Consider the following 13,727-nt stretch of genomic DNA (forward strand, 5'->3'; position numbering starts at 1 on the left):
CCCGACAGGAGAATTGCTTGAACCCGGGAGGCGGAGGTTGCAGTGAGAGGAGATCCTGCCACTGCACTCCAGCCTGGGTGACAGAGCGAGACTCCATCTCAAAAAAAAAAAAAAAAATCAGTAAGGCCAAAACATAAATACAGAGAAAATTCTCCAGAACAAGAGAGTTCTTTTTATAATAGCATTTAAATGGATTGCCTTTCTTTTTCAAAATGTGCCCATTTTATCACTTTATTTTCTGCGACCATTTCAAGATATGTTCCCAATCTCTGTCATGAACCTGGCTAGAATTTTTAGATATATTTTACCCTGCAACAATTGGCTGCAACTTTCTGTGATTGCAGTGGCTTTGTTTTTTTAATGACTACTCCAGGTTGAATATCCCTATCTAAAATGGTTGGGACCTGCAGTGTTTCAGATTTTGTGTTTTGGGGGGTTTCGGAGTACAATCTTTGCATTATACTTACTGGTTGAGCATGCTTATCTGAAAATCGGACATCTGAAATGTTGCAGTGAGCATTTCCTGTGGGTTCATGTCAGTGCTTAAAAAGTTTTAGAACATGGAGCATTTCAGATTTTCAGATTAGGGATACATAAACTGTAACATTTAATGACTTAAAAACAACATTATACATCATTTGTTGACCATCTACTGGCTGCCAAACAATATACTCTGCCTTCATTTATGTTACTAGACATAATCCTCACAAGAGCCCTTTGAGATTTTACAGTCTCCTAAAATTGTCCTGGATGACACATATTAAATGGCTAAACCATGATTGTTTTTTAAACTCACATCTGCCAGCCTCCAGTATTCATGTTCTTTTTACTAAGCCTTGTTTTCCTACTAAAATGTATTTTTTAAATGTGATTATTGCCTTGACGTTCTAGGGAAGATCCAAGTAACTGTTTCAGACCTGCCTGACTTGATCTTATTGAGGAACTGACAGCAACTTAATACATTTAAATTGAATTCTCACTGAAATTCATTAAGAACTTACAGCAATGTGAACAATAGCAGAGCTATTTCTTATCATCAGAGGCATAAAGTGGAGGCTTATATATGTAGCTCTTTCTATACTTTTATATAGCTAATATTAGTATTAAGATAATACAGAGGTATATTTAAGAGAGGTCAGCATTTAACTCCTTAAGCAGTGCTGTTGAATGTTATTTGTTAACAGAATCAAGAGAAAGAAAGAAAATTCAGAAAAGAGTAACACAAAATAGTTTAGTCTACTTGTGTTTTTGAGTATGTCTTGATGCATATCACCAGTCATTTAGATGCTCATTGTTTTATCACAAAGCAAAGTTTTCCTTTCTGTTTTTCTGAAGGAAAGATTTACCAAGTAATTAGTAGTAAAAAGATGATAGAAAGAATGAATGCAGTATGAGAGAGGGAAAATATTGAAGGCCCATACAAACGTGATGGGACCACAATTTATTTTTACATGAGTTTAAGTTCAATTTATGTCTCACCATACATATTATGGTGAGCAGTAAAGGCTTTATAAAGCACAGGCAATAACTTGGATGTTCATCTACCCCATTATCAATCAAGCAATTCCACTGTGTTTTAGAGTTATATATTTACTACCCTTACTTCTAAGAAAACTAATTTTGTAAAGTTCATGAAAGCAGGTTTACTAGCAACGATTTCTACTATTTCTAGCTAATACTTACTAAGCACTAATTGTGTATCAGGAATTGTAATGTTTTACATGCAGCCAACAAGAGATGAGGAGGAAAAATAGGAAAATACTGGTTATGACCAATGGGTGTTTTTACAACTACGATTAAGACTAAAATAAATGTATATTTTAGGATGACAACATAGAATATAAATGTTTTATGTGCTAACAGTGTCAAATACTCCATCTCACAAAAATTGGAAAGGGAATGCAGACAGCAGGGAGAAGTGTTCACATTTTAATTGCTTTATCTTTAATAATAGAAACTTAAAGAATATTATTTAAAGCTGACGGATCAAGTAGTAGAATTATTAAGTACATTTAGCACTACAAAGCTAACATTAAATTGAGTGATGAGGTTGGTGGTGGTAGATCCTATGTCTCTTGACTATGGTGGTGATTGCATAACTGTGTGACTTTATCAAAGCACATGCAAATATATACCAAAAAGAGTGAGTTTTGCTGCATATAAATTATACTGCAGAAAAGAGACTTTTAAAAACAGCTGAAGTAGCAATTCCCACCTTCTTCGGGTCAAATGAATTATGAGATAATTTGATTCCTAATTTTTCTGAAAAATAGAAGGGTGCAGGATGGGGGGTAGCAGAGAGAATACTGCTACCAAATATTAAAACACATTATAAAGCCTTAATAATTAAAACAATATATTATTGGTTCTTGAATGGAGAGATGCGTTGAAGAGAGTGGTATAGGCCTGACTATACATGGCATCTCATATAATTGAAGAAATGATATACTGTAGCAAATTCTATTGAGACAATTGTGTAAAAAAAAAAAAGTAAAGTTTAATCCACACAATAAATTGTACACTGTGAATTTCAAATAATCAAAGATTAAATGCAAGATAAGTCAAATGCTAAAAATACTAAAAGGAAACATAGGTTTATAAACTTGGGGGAAGGGAGTCTTTCTAAATAAGAACTTTAATTCAGAAACCCTGAAAGAAACATTGATAAATCTAATTGCATCTATATAAATTTCTAAATGGCAGAATATGCTATAAGCAAAGTCACAAGAGAAACTACATACTGAAAATAATTTTTCAATTTCTGTCACAACAAAAAGCTAATCTCTCCCACATATAGGTAGATTATATAAATAAATAGACCACAAACCCAATAGAAAATTGGACAAATAATTGAACGGTGGCTTACAAAGAAGGAAATACAGATGACTCTTAAACATGTGCTCAGTCTCTGTCGTATTAAGAAAAATGTCTTAAGAAATCTTTGCTTTACTCAAGGTCACACAGAATTTTCCTGTGTTTCTTGGAGTTTCAGTTTTTACATTTATGTCTATGATTTATTTCAAATTAATTTTTGTGTATAGTGTGAGGTAAGGTTAGATATTAATATTTTCTAGCACCCTTAATTGAAATGCTATTCTTTCCCATGAATTGCTTGGCATATCTTGAAAATTAATTGGCCATATTCATGTGAGTCTATTTTTGTGTTCTTTTCATTTGATCTTTAAGGCTGTCCTTTCACCAGTAACATACTGTCTTAATTACTGTAACTTTATACTGAGTCTTGGTCAGGTAAGGAAAATCTCCCCATTTTGATCTTTTTAAAAACTGCTTTGATAGTTTGGTCATGTGGCAGGGGGGAGTTTAAAATAAATGTTAGAATCTGGCTATTTCTGCTTTAAAAAAAAGACTGCTAGAATTATGAAGGGATTCGACTGAATGAATTTATCAATTTGGAATTGGATAAATTTGGAATTGGAATGATCAGCATTTTAATATTGAGTTTTACAGTTCATGACCATAATGTATCTTTTCATTTTTAAGTTGTCTTTTTTATTTATTTATTTTTTAATGGAGTCTGTCCCTGTCACCCAGGCTGGAGTGCAGTGGCACGATCTTGGCTCACGATCTTGGCTCACTGCAACCTTTGCCTTCTGGGTGCAAGCAATTCTCCTGCCTCAGCCTCTCGACTAGCTGGAATTAGAGGCGCCCTGCCACCACGTCCAGCTAATTCTTTGTATTTTTAGTAGAAATGGGGTTTCAGCATGGTGGCCAGGCTGGTCTTGATCTCTTGACCTTGCTTGCTTGCTTTCCTTTTTAGTGTTTTTGTTTTGTTTTTGCCTTGTCATCTCATTCCTTTGCTCAGAGCAAAATAAGCTTAAATGTTACCATTTTCCTTACTTTGTCCTGAAATTTTATTTATCTCCACTCTTTTCAACCCCCTTTCTCCTACCTTCTCTTCCAACAAGTACCGTTTACCTTAGGAACCTGGGCTTCCTCTTTCCGTTTCTTCCATTTGAAAAGCATTAAAATGTGGCATCATGCATAATGGAAAGCATATGGATTTCACAATTAGACCTTAAGTTGAATCTCTCCTGTGTCAGCTGACTAGTTATCTGGTTAGCTGAAGAAGACCAGGTATTTGGGCAAGTTACTTTCTGCCCAAGTTACTCTCTGAATTTAAGTTTAATTTATAAAATGAAGATTATAATCCAACTTTGTAAAATTATTCAAAAGTCTAAATGAGGTGCTTGGCACAAAGTAGTTGCTCAATAAATGTTAATTCCCAGTCTGAGTTACAACTGGTGAACATGAGATTAGCAGTAGGTTTATACTTTATAAAAGTTATGAAATGAATTTAAGCATTGTGGTATTAACACTTACCTTTTATACAGCACTTCACATTTTCTACACTTTTACATAGATTATCTCAATATAATCAGCCACTGGCATTGGTTCATAGTGCTTAAAGGATTCCTTTAGTATTTTCATAACTGTCTACTTCCTCTTCTTCAGATCTGCACTTTTCACATTTATTAGTTTGAGTTTGTTCAGTAGTAGAGCAGTAGTGTCATTTTTTATTTTTCAGCATATAATTTTTCAAAGCATATTACAGCTATATGTTAGCCTTAGCTAAACGTTAGTGGGTCTTGTCATTATTTATAAATGAATGATGGGGAAATGAGTCCAATTTCCAAATAAATATTACTTTTTAAAGATACCTTTATTATATAAACTAGAAACTAATTTTTAAAGCTCATTTAATTCCCATTTGGTGACTTTCTAGTACATTTTCTTTTATGCATATCAAGCATTTTTGCTACCATTGTTATTTCACTAAAATCTTCATATTGTTCATATATATTATGAAAAAAGTGGTTTATTTTGACTTATTTACTATCTCCTTTGTTTTAAATCTTTTTACTCTGTGGTTATTTATACAAACAGTGATACAAAATTCCTAGTGTTTACTAGAAATTGTTTCTTTATTCATCTCTATCTTATCCTTTAGTGTCCAAAAGTTTATGAGGCATTTCTAAGGGATAAAGGATTTCCCATCTTTATCTATTCACCATGTGAGCCGTTCTAGTGACAAATGAATTCTGGGCAGTGAATCGAGAAGGACACAGATGTCAAAGCCATGAATTTATAAATGGTCTGTTAAGAGCATGCTTTTGTCCAATCAGCGCTTTGTTAATTTCACCTACAACAAGAAATAATTATTCAATTATAGCTTCTATCTGACAAAAATCAAATGACAAATGTGTCAGAATGCAAAGGTAAAGGGTCAGGATTCTGGCCGGTGGTCCAAGATTTTAGCCAGCTGTGAGGAGGTGGTTATAGAACCAAATTGACCTATAACACTGATTACATATCCTTATGCATATTCATAGATCTTACTAACCGAAAGATTAAAAATAATTTTATTTGCAAATTCTAGCAGTATAAAAACTGTGCTTTTCTGTATTTTTGTGAAAGACAAATAATTTGAAAAATACACAACACCCAAAAATAAAATCATGTTCTTCTTTAGTTTCTCTTCTAATTACCAACAATTTCAAAATTGTTTTATTACTTTTAGTAAGTTACAATTTTTTCTTATAAAAAAGTTACCTTTAGTTTTATGGTGTCACTAATATATTACTTAATATAGAGCCAGAGATAAGTAACTTTTTTCAGTAAAAGGCCATATAGTAAATTTTTTTCAGTTTTATAGGCCATATAGCCTCTGTCCCAACTATTCAACTCTGCCACTGTAGTGCAGTGTGGCCATAGACAACATGTAAACAAATGAATGTGGTAGTGTTACAGCTAAACTTTATATATTAATACAAAAACTGGCAGCAGGCTGGATTTGACTATGGGCCATAGTCTGCTGACCCTGATAGAGAGACTGATGGCATTTTAAAACTTCAGCAAGATTTTAAAAGATATTCTAAAATAGCAGAACTGTATCAACTATGTTAAGTATCTTGAATGTCTGTGTACTGCACAACTCCAGAGGATATTCAGTTCCCATTAACTATATAGTGTGAATGGCACTCCCTGAAGTAGGACCATATGGTGGCCCTGATAATAACCCCCCTCCATTTCTGCTCATTTATATCAAGGGTATCTGTATCTAGCCTGCTGCCTGTTTTGTAGATAAAGTTTTATTGGAACACAGCCATGCTCATTTGTTTATATATTGTCCATGCTGCTTTGACACCAATAGCAGAAAGCAGTAGTTTCAACAAAAGTCAGTTTTGTCCACAAAACCTAAACTGGTAATTTCACAAAAAATGTTTGCTTATCACCTGACTGTACCCTTATTATGTTCCTCTTTAATGATGAAACGACAGGGCATAATGTGGGAAAGCTTCTATAATTATTCAGTCCAACAAAGGATGTATCAGAAAGTTAGCCACATACCTAAAGCTGCTTCTGAATTCTTATTTTTTTATTCAGTGTTTCTCATCCTAAGGATCTGGTTCAACAAACTAAATACACTTCCTTATAGCTGATCCTCTTACTGAGTTAACATTTTCAATAACAAATCAGTTACTTTGAAGAATTTGTATCAATCAAGAATTTAAACACAATCCAGAGGCTTTACCTGTTTGTGGAGGAAGGGCAGAGTTTGCATGGCAATGGACCGTGGTCTGGTGCAGCTGGCATACGTCCCTCACATGCCTATCAGGGAAGACTTGAGAAACTTCTTATCAGTGACTTAGTACTACGTAGTTTTTTCTGAGTATCTCACAAGTTAGGTTTGGAAGCAATTGCGTTGGTGCCAGTAAATCTTATCGTGGGCTTTATTTGGAGAATAATTTAGTGCTGCTGTCATTGAATAATAAAATTGCTAAGGCTGTGGAAATAAACGTTTGGAGGAAGGAGAGAGTAATTTTTCTACTGTTTACACCTGAAAGCTAGTTAATTAACTCACGGTTTTTGTTTGTTTGTTTTTGTTTTTGCTGCATTTCTTTGGTACATTTATACTTGTTTCAGTTTGCTGATATGGGAACATGTGATTTATATTTTTAATTCATGAGTACCCTAAAAGTTGATATTTGAGATATTGGAAAGACAAAGTTAATTTTGTTATTTCTTTACTTGTTATTAGTGGAGAGTTTCTCCTTCAATCACACTTTCCTTAACTCATGTAACACTTACCTTCTTGGTTCTCTTACTTTTGTGGCCCCAGCTTCTCGGTCAAGTCCCTTTAATTCTAGTATTCATTATCTATTCTCCCTAGGTCTCGTGAACTCCCTTTACTTATCTTTCATTTATATGCCTATGGTCTCCAAATTTATGTCTTCAACTTAGATATCCTTTTTTGAATTTCAGACCTTTGTATTCAGCTACATTTCAGACATTTTTATTTGTTTATCTCTTAAGCACTAAATGCTCCTGTTCCTTTTGAATCTGCCCATATTTATGTCCTATTATAATGGTTAGTACCACAATCTGTGCTGTTACTAAAGCTAAATACTGTCATCCTTTACCTTTTGCCCCACAGCCACTCAGCCTCAAAGTCCTCTGAGTTCTACTTCATAAATATCCCTTGAATACATCTCATCCTTTCCATTCCCACAGCAATATCCTAGTTCAGATCACCTGGTTTATTTTAACCATCTCTTAATTTGTCTCTGTTTTCATCTTAGACCCTCCCATTATTCTCCACATTGCATTCCAGGTGGTTTGTCTAAAATCAAAATCTAGTCATGTTGCTACCCTATGTAAAATTTTTTACTGGATTATCATTATTCTTAGAATTAAGTCCAGTTTACTAATTTGGTTTACTCAGCATGTAGTCTTTGGTCTCTACTTACCTTTCTAGCCTTGTGTCTTATTTCTGTCTCAATTGGATTGTATATGGGCCATCCCATCTATTGTGACCCTTTATGCACACTGCTGCTCACTTTGCCTAGAATACGCTTTCCCTCCCCACTCCCAACTTACTGGGCTTCAGTTCTTATCTTATATATTATCCCTTCTCCCCTGCTCCAGCCAAGTCTGAATTAGCTGGTTTTGCCATGAGCTCCCTTAGTACCTTGTATGCTCCTGTTCTTAGTATTTATTACCTCACAAATAACTATGCATTTCTTTTTCAAAATAGTCTAAATATAAGTTTATTGAGGATAGTGATATGTGTCCATAGTCTGTAAATTAGACTGGCACGTATGTCTGGCACATACTTTATGCTTATAAATATTTTCCTGTTAAATGAGAGTAATATGAAGTGGTCTTCTGTATAACTGTAAAACCTTATTACATGATTTTCTTACATGCTACATATCTTTTTAAATGATTTGTCCTTTTCTGCATGTTTTTAGAGGAATATAGGAATAAGTAAAGATCTAGTACCTTTTAAGTTAGCATACTTTAAGTTTTAATATCAATAAATATGTTTATTTCAGGATTGTTTAATTATATAACCCTATTTTAATTCAAACCCTATCATTGGAATCCCTGTTTTAATTTTATCATCATGATAATGCGTATCTGTTTTTAAAAGAGGCTACAAGATGAAGCATGGTTGTTTTTCCTGATCTATACCTTCATTAATCTCCCATTGCTAGTAATCCTTACTGATGGATTTGATATTTATATTTAGGCTTTAAAAAAATTATATTCCATAAGAAAGGGAGATAATGCTTAATTGTTGGGCATTTTGTTTGTTACAGTCTACCCTGACATTTGCACTATCAGCCTGGTAGCAGTGAGTGATGTGAATAAACATGCTGATAGAATTGCTTTTTGGGATGATGTCTATGGCTTCAAGATGTCCTGCATGAAGAAAGCAGTTATTCCAGAAGCTGTTGTGGAAGTTTTAGATCCGAAGACTCTTATTTCAGAACCTTGTGGTATTAAGGTAGGTGCTTTACCAACTTTATTTTTTATAATGGTATTGCTATTTTTCTTAGTTCAGCATTTGAAAATAATATATTGATTTTATATGTGGGCTTTCAAAACAGTACTTTTCCCATTGTAATCAGTCTAAAACAAATTGAGGTCATAATATTTACCAGTTGACTATATCATCTCTTTAGAATCACTTCTCTGTATATTAAAACTCCTTACACTCAGTTTTATAGTCCTTCAAATCTGACTCTGAACCGGTTGAATAATTTATATTTACTTTGGCTTAATCAAGGTAAAAAGTCCTGCTGTATTATCAGTTCTGCTTCATCATCCTCCCCAGCCTTATTTTAGCTTCTCATTTACAGCCAGATTATTCATTCGTGTCATATATTCCACACAGTTTAACTTCTCTCATTCAGATTTCTTCCAGCGTTTTCAGATTAAGTAATTACATATAGTGAATTTGCCCATGAAACGAAAGCCCTACTATGTTCAGATTTCTCAGTTAATTCCTTTTGTGTTTTGTCATCTTATTTTTTGCCATGTTAATCTCTGGTTTTATGAATTTTTCTATGTTGAATTTACATGGGTTCACTAATAACTTTGCAGCAAAAAATAATACTGCTTTTCTTAAGTCCTTAATTTGTCTGTTTCAACTAGATAATCAAATCTAGAGCAGTATGTTCAGTGTTAGGTTCAGGATATTGTCTTTGTCTCAAGAGAAAAAAAAAAAAAAAGAGTCTCACTCTGTCACCCAGGCTGGAGTGCAGTGGCGCAATCTCGGCTCACTGCAATCTCCGCCTCCCGGGTTCAAGCGATTCCCCTGCCTCAGCCTCCCGAGTAGCTGGGACTACAGGCATGCACCACCATGCCTGGCTAAATTTTTGTATTTTAGTAGAGACGGGGTTTCACCATGTTGACCAGGATGGTCTTGATCTCCTGACCTCATGATCCGCCTGCCTCGGCCTCCCGAAGTGCTGTCTTCTCTTTTTAATCATGCTATTACTTTCATATAGCATCAATATTTCTTCTCTGTACAAAGCAGATATTTAGTACATATTTAATTTTCTTAAATGGATAAAGCATTAAAAGTTAGTATAGAGTAATAAACGTGAAGTTTCTTAACAAGAGCAGGCTGATTAAAAGTGCGTTCAGCTTTTAAGAAAAACAGTCTGCTTGATGGTTATAAGACTGTTCAGTGCTCTGGTACACTGAGAATAAAGAGTTTATTTGGGCTCTTTGGCTCAGGATAGGAGTGTACAGTTATAACCAACTAAGCCTTAAAGTTGAGTAGAAAGAGGAGAGTTGGTGGAGGTTGCTGATTTCTCTCTCTAGTGATCTCTGCTTAATGCAAAAACTGCTATGAATAAATAGTTGAGACAGAAAAATTTAGACCTGAAAATAAGGTGTTAAAAAGTGTATGTACTCTTTTTTTTTTTTAACATTTATTTAAGTAAATAGTTTGTTCTGTATTCTCCAGTCCTCCCACAAACACATTGTACTGTTAAAATGTTTTCTCAAATTGTTTTCAATAGTGTCTCAGATGTGTGGTTACATTAATTGCATTCACTGGGTTATGATCTACTCCTGGCTGGATCTACTCAGCTGATGACGGTCTTTACAGCACACTTCTGGTTAGACTGCTGTAGTTGAAAGGTGATTCCATCCCTTCTCCAAAGTATAATGGAGAAGGATTTGAAAAAGGGCAGAATGGGAAAATAAAGATATTTCGCTATTTTTTCTCTGGATCGAATCTCCATAGTTTTGCTGTTCTGTTTGAATTGTGTGGTTTCTCCTCATATCTAACAAAACCTATCTTCAATTATAGACATGAATTTTAAAACAACTTTCTTTTCATTAGCATGTGTTTTCAAGTTGGCAGTTCCTATAAATGTATTGACTGTTATCACACATAATTTATAGCAGTTGTGGTGGGTGTACCATACACAATAGGCAAAATGATGTTAGGTGAAGCACAGGAAAACATTTTTTATTTGAAAGTATTTATTTTAGTGTGTCAGGAAAACTTTAGCACATTAGCACTATGATTTGATAAATACTATTGTTTACAAGGAGCCTAAGTTAAATGAATTTAAGAAAAAATTAACAAGATGATAGTACTAGTACTCCTTAAACTTATAAATAATTCCAAAAATTAGCATGTGAGTAAAGTTTGCAAAACTTTGGTTTCCAATAATCATTTGTGCATAAAAGAAGTAATGTTTGTCTGGGTTGTTTTTGTTTTATTTTTTGTGTTTTTTTTTTGGACTATTTTTACTAAGCTCTTTCTTCACTTCTTTTTAATGGGTAGCATATAGATTGCCATACGACGTCTATCTCAGATTTGGAATTTTCATCAGATTTTACCCTGAAAATCACAAGGACATCCATGTGCACGGTAAGCTATTTCATTCTGCTTTTACAAATTTCACTAGCAGTGCAGTTGATTGGCAGGCTAATGAGTTTAATTACCAGGCTTGTGACAAATGAAAATGACTATTGCCTCTGACAGTCTACCATTGCCTTTGCTAGGCTATTGAACAGATCCGGTTAATAGGTCAGTAAACTTCAAAAAAGTTTAATTCAGTAGAAAAAGTATTAGGAAACCCTGTTTACATAATGATTTTTCTTTATAGAGTCTTCATTATTTCCTATCACGTGATTAGTCAAGAGCACTCAACTTTATCTTCAAAGACCAAAGTTCATACCCTATTCCTCCCTTTAACTCTTTACATTTAATTTAGATGGAAGATATGTTTATTTGGTAGAATATTTTATGTTTTATATTTATGTATGAAAAAATTACTGAACTGCTATTGAGTTACCTTTCAAAAATCTAATAATAATTTAATAGTCTAATAGAAAAAATCCTTTGGAAAAGTTAGGCAGATCTGGGTTCCTATGTAGTTCTACCACTTATTTCGTTGTTAAGTTACCTAAGTAATCTGTACTTCGGACTATTCAATTGCTTTAAGAAAAATGGGGATAATTCTGTTTCGATGACTCATTACATGGATTCATGAGATATATGTGAAAATACCTACAATATAGCCAGAAACGTTAGATTATTAAAATCTAAAAAATTTTTCATCTCAAATAATTTATAAATTTTTTTTTCTAAGATAACATTTACTGCTGTCAGGAGACTCAAATTGTTCATAAAATCTGCTCCTTATAGTATGAGTTTATATAGGTGGTATTAACATATTTATATTATTTTAAAAATATATGGTTTTTAAAACTATGTCCTCAGAAGTTAACATTTTTATGGAAAATTGTATTGTCAGAATCTGTAAAATAGATTATAAGTCATGTTAACATTGAGTCTTCTGCCTGATTCTTTTAAATATTTGGTTCAGATTGATATATTATACACAAGACTTCATGTCTTCTTTACAATTGTTTCAGTTCATTTTGATTCAGTGATTATTTTATATCCAAATAAGTTTAACAATGTACTTTGATGTTTTGAGGGAATCTTCTTTTAGTTGAAGTTGGTTTTATAATTTTTTAAAGTTTAAATATCCAGATTTAAGTTTAATTTAAATATCCAGATTAAAGTTTAAATATCACAAATAAAGATTTGTGACTTTGGAGCACTCATCATTTATTTAATAAACAAAAAGCAAAATTTGATTCATTTTCCATGTATTTTCTAATTCTGCTTTTTAGTAATTGAAATTATTTTTGTCATTTGAAATTAGGCTAAAGGCTAACTCCTAGAATTTCCTCTTTGTTTTGATATTATTAATACATGAGAGTTGAAAAAAGACCATCTTGATTAATGAAAATTGATCAATCATCTATAAAGGAATTCCTAGAATAAATTGTCATGTCACCAGTATTAAATATATATTTCACATATATTTTCAGTGACTATCACATGAATCAAAATAGAGCAGATGTAAAACTGTAGTGAAGATGTCAAAAGCTTGTGCATATTTGTGAACTCTAGTTAGAAAAGTTTATTGACTTTCATTGAAATGTTCTTTTTTTCTAGTTTATTGGTCAGGGTTCTTAGTTTTAGACAACAGAATTTAAATCGGTTGGTTTAAACTGAGAGATTTGTTAGAGGGAATACAATAGTTTCCAGACACATTGGGAGACCTAAAGGAACAGACTGTATTTTCAACTTCTAGAAACTTCTAGAACCACACCTTTGAACTGGCCTGCTACAGAGCTGCCTGTTTTAAATACCCTAGCACTGTAGGTTCTACTTACCTTAATTCCCCTAGCCCACTCCGTGTTAGCCACCACTGACAACCCCAGATGAACAAAACCCTTTACTGCCATCCTGGTTCCTGGTCCTCTGTCCTCCCAACCCATGTAGGCCATGTTCTCCTTCCAAATCTTCATTCAGCATATCTGCTTGGTGAATCTAGGTCATGTGGGGCCCTAGCTGTCAGTAAGTTTTGGAAAGCAGTTTTAGCTACAGTTTTATACTACAGATCTGGAGTTTCATAACACATATATGGAATTGTTTTCTATTTCCTAGTATTTAGGATAGAGTACAAGAAGGTTTGTATTAAATGAAACTGTATCCTTCAGTCATCTTAGTTTTATTCTGTATACTTAAAAGAGTAAAAAGAAACATCTTAGTTTTATTCTGTATACTTAAAAGAGTAAAACAAAACAAGAAAAAAACTGGTAAAGTCTATTTAATTCAAAGATTGTAATTGAACTTTTAATATTGAAGAATCTAAGTATCAAATAGTTACTTGCTGCATTTGTCCCTGTACAAAGTTCCATAAGAAAAATGAATTATAAGTAAACTGTTACCTTATATCTATAAAGTACCTTTTATTTAGATTTGCATTTTTAGTCTCAACTTGCCTGAATGGTGTTTATGAAAAAGTTTGTTTGGAAATTAGGTGAGCCTAAGGTTTGCGAAGAAGGTGGCAGGAGGTTGGAGTGGAGTTATAGGT

At 33.4% G+C, this 13,727-nt stretch overlaps 1 protein-coding gene across 4 annotated transcripts in view; it reads left to right on the forward strand.

Moving 5' to 3' along the window:
- The window catches only part of PRMT3 (protein arginine methyltransferase 3), a 126,053-nt gene that overhangs the window by 69,899 nt on the left and 42,427 nt on the right, over positions 1 to 13,727 (forward strand). For all 4 annotated transcript variants that reach the window (XM_003312958.6, XM_016920566.3, XM_063783917.1 and 1 more), the window contains 2 exons: positions 8,625 to 8,812; positions 11,114 to 11,200. In XM_003312958.6, coding sequence (XP_003313006.2) covers positions 8,625 to 8,812; positions 11,114 to 11,200 — 275 coding nt within the window. The remainder of the gene's footprint in view (positions 1 to 8,624; positions 8,813 to 11,113; positions 11,201 to 13,727) is intronic.

Source organism: Pan troglodytes, chromosome 9 (assembly GCF_028858775.2).
Source record: "Pan troglodytes isolate AG18354 chromosome 9, NHGRI_mPanTro3-v2.0_pri, whole genome shotgun sequence".
Classification (NCBI taxonomy): Eukaryota; Metazoa; Chordata; class Mammalia; order Primates; family Hominidae; genus Pan; species Pan troglodytes.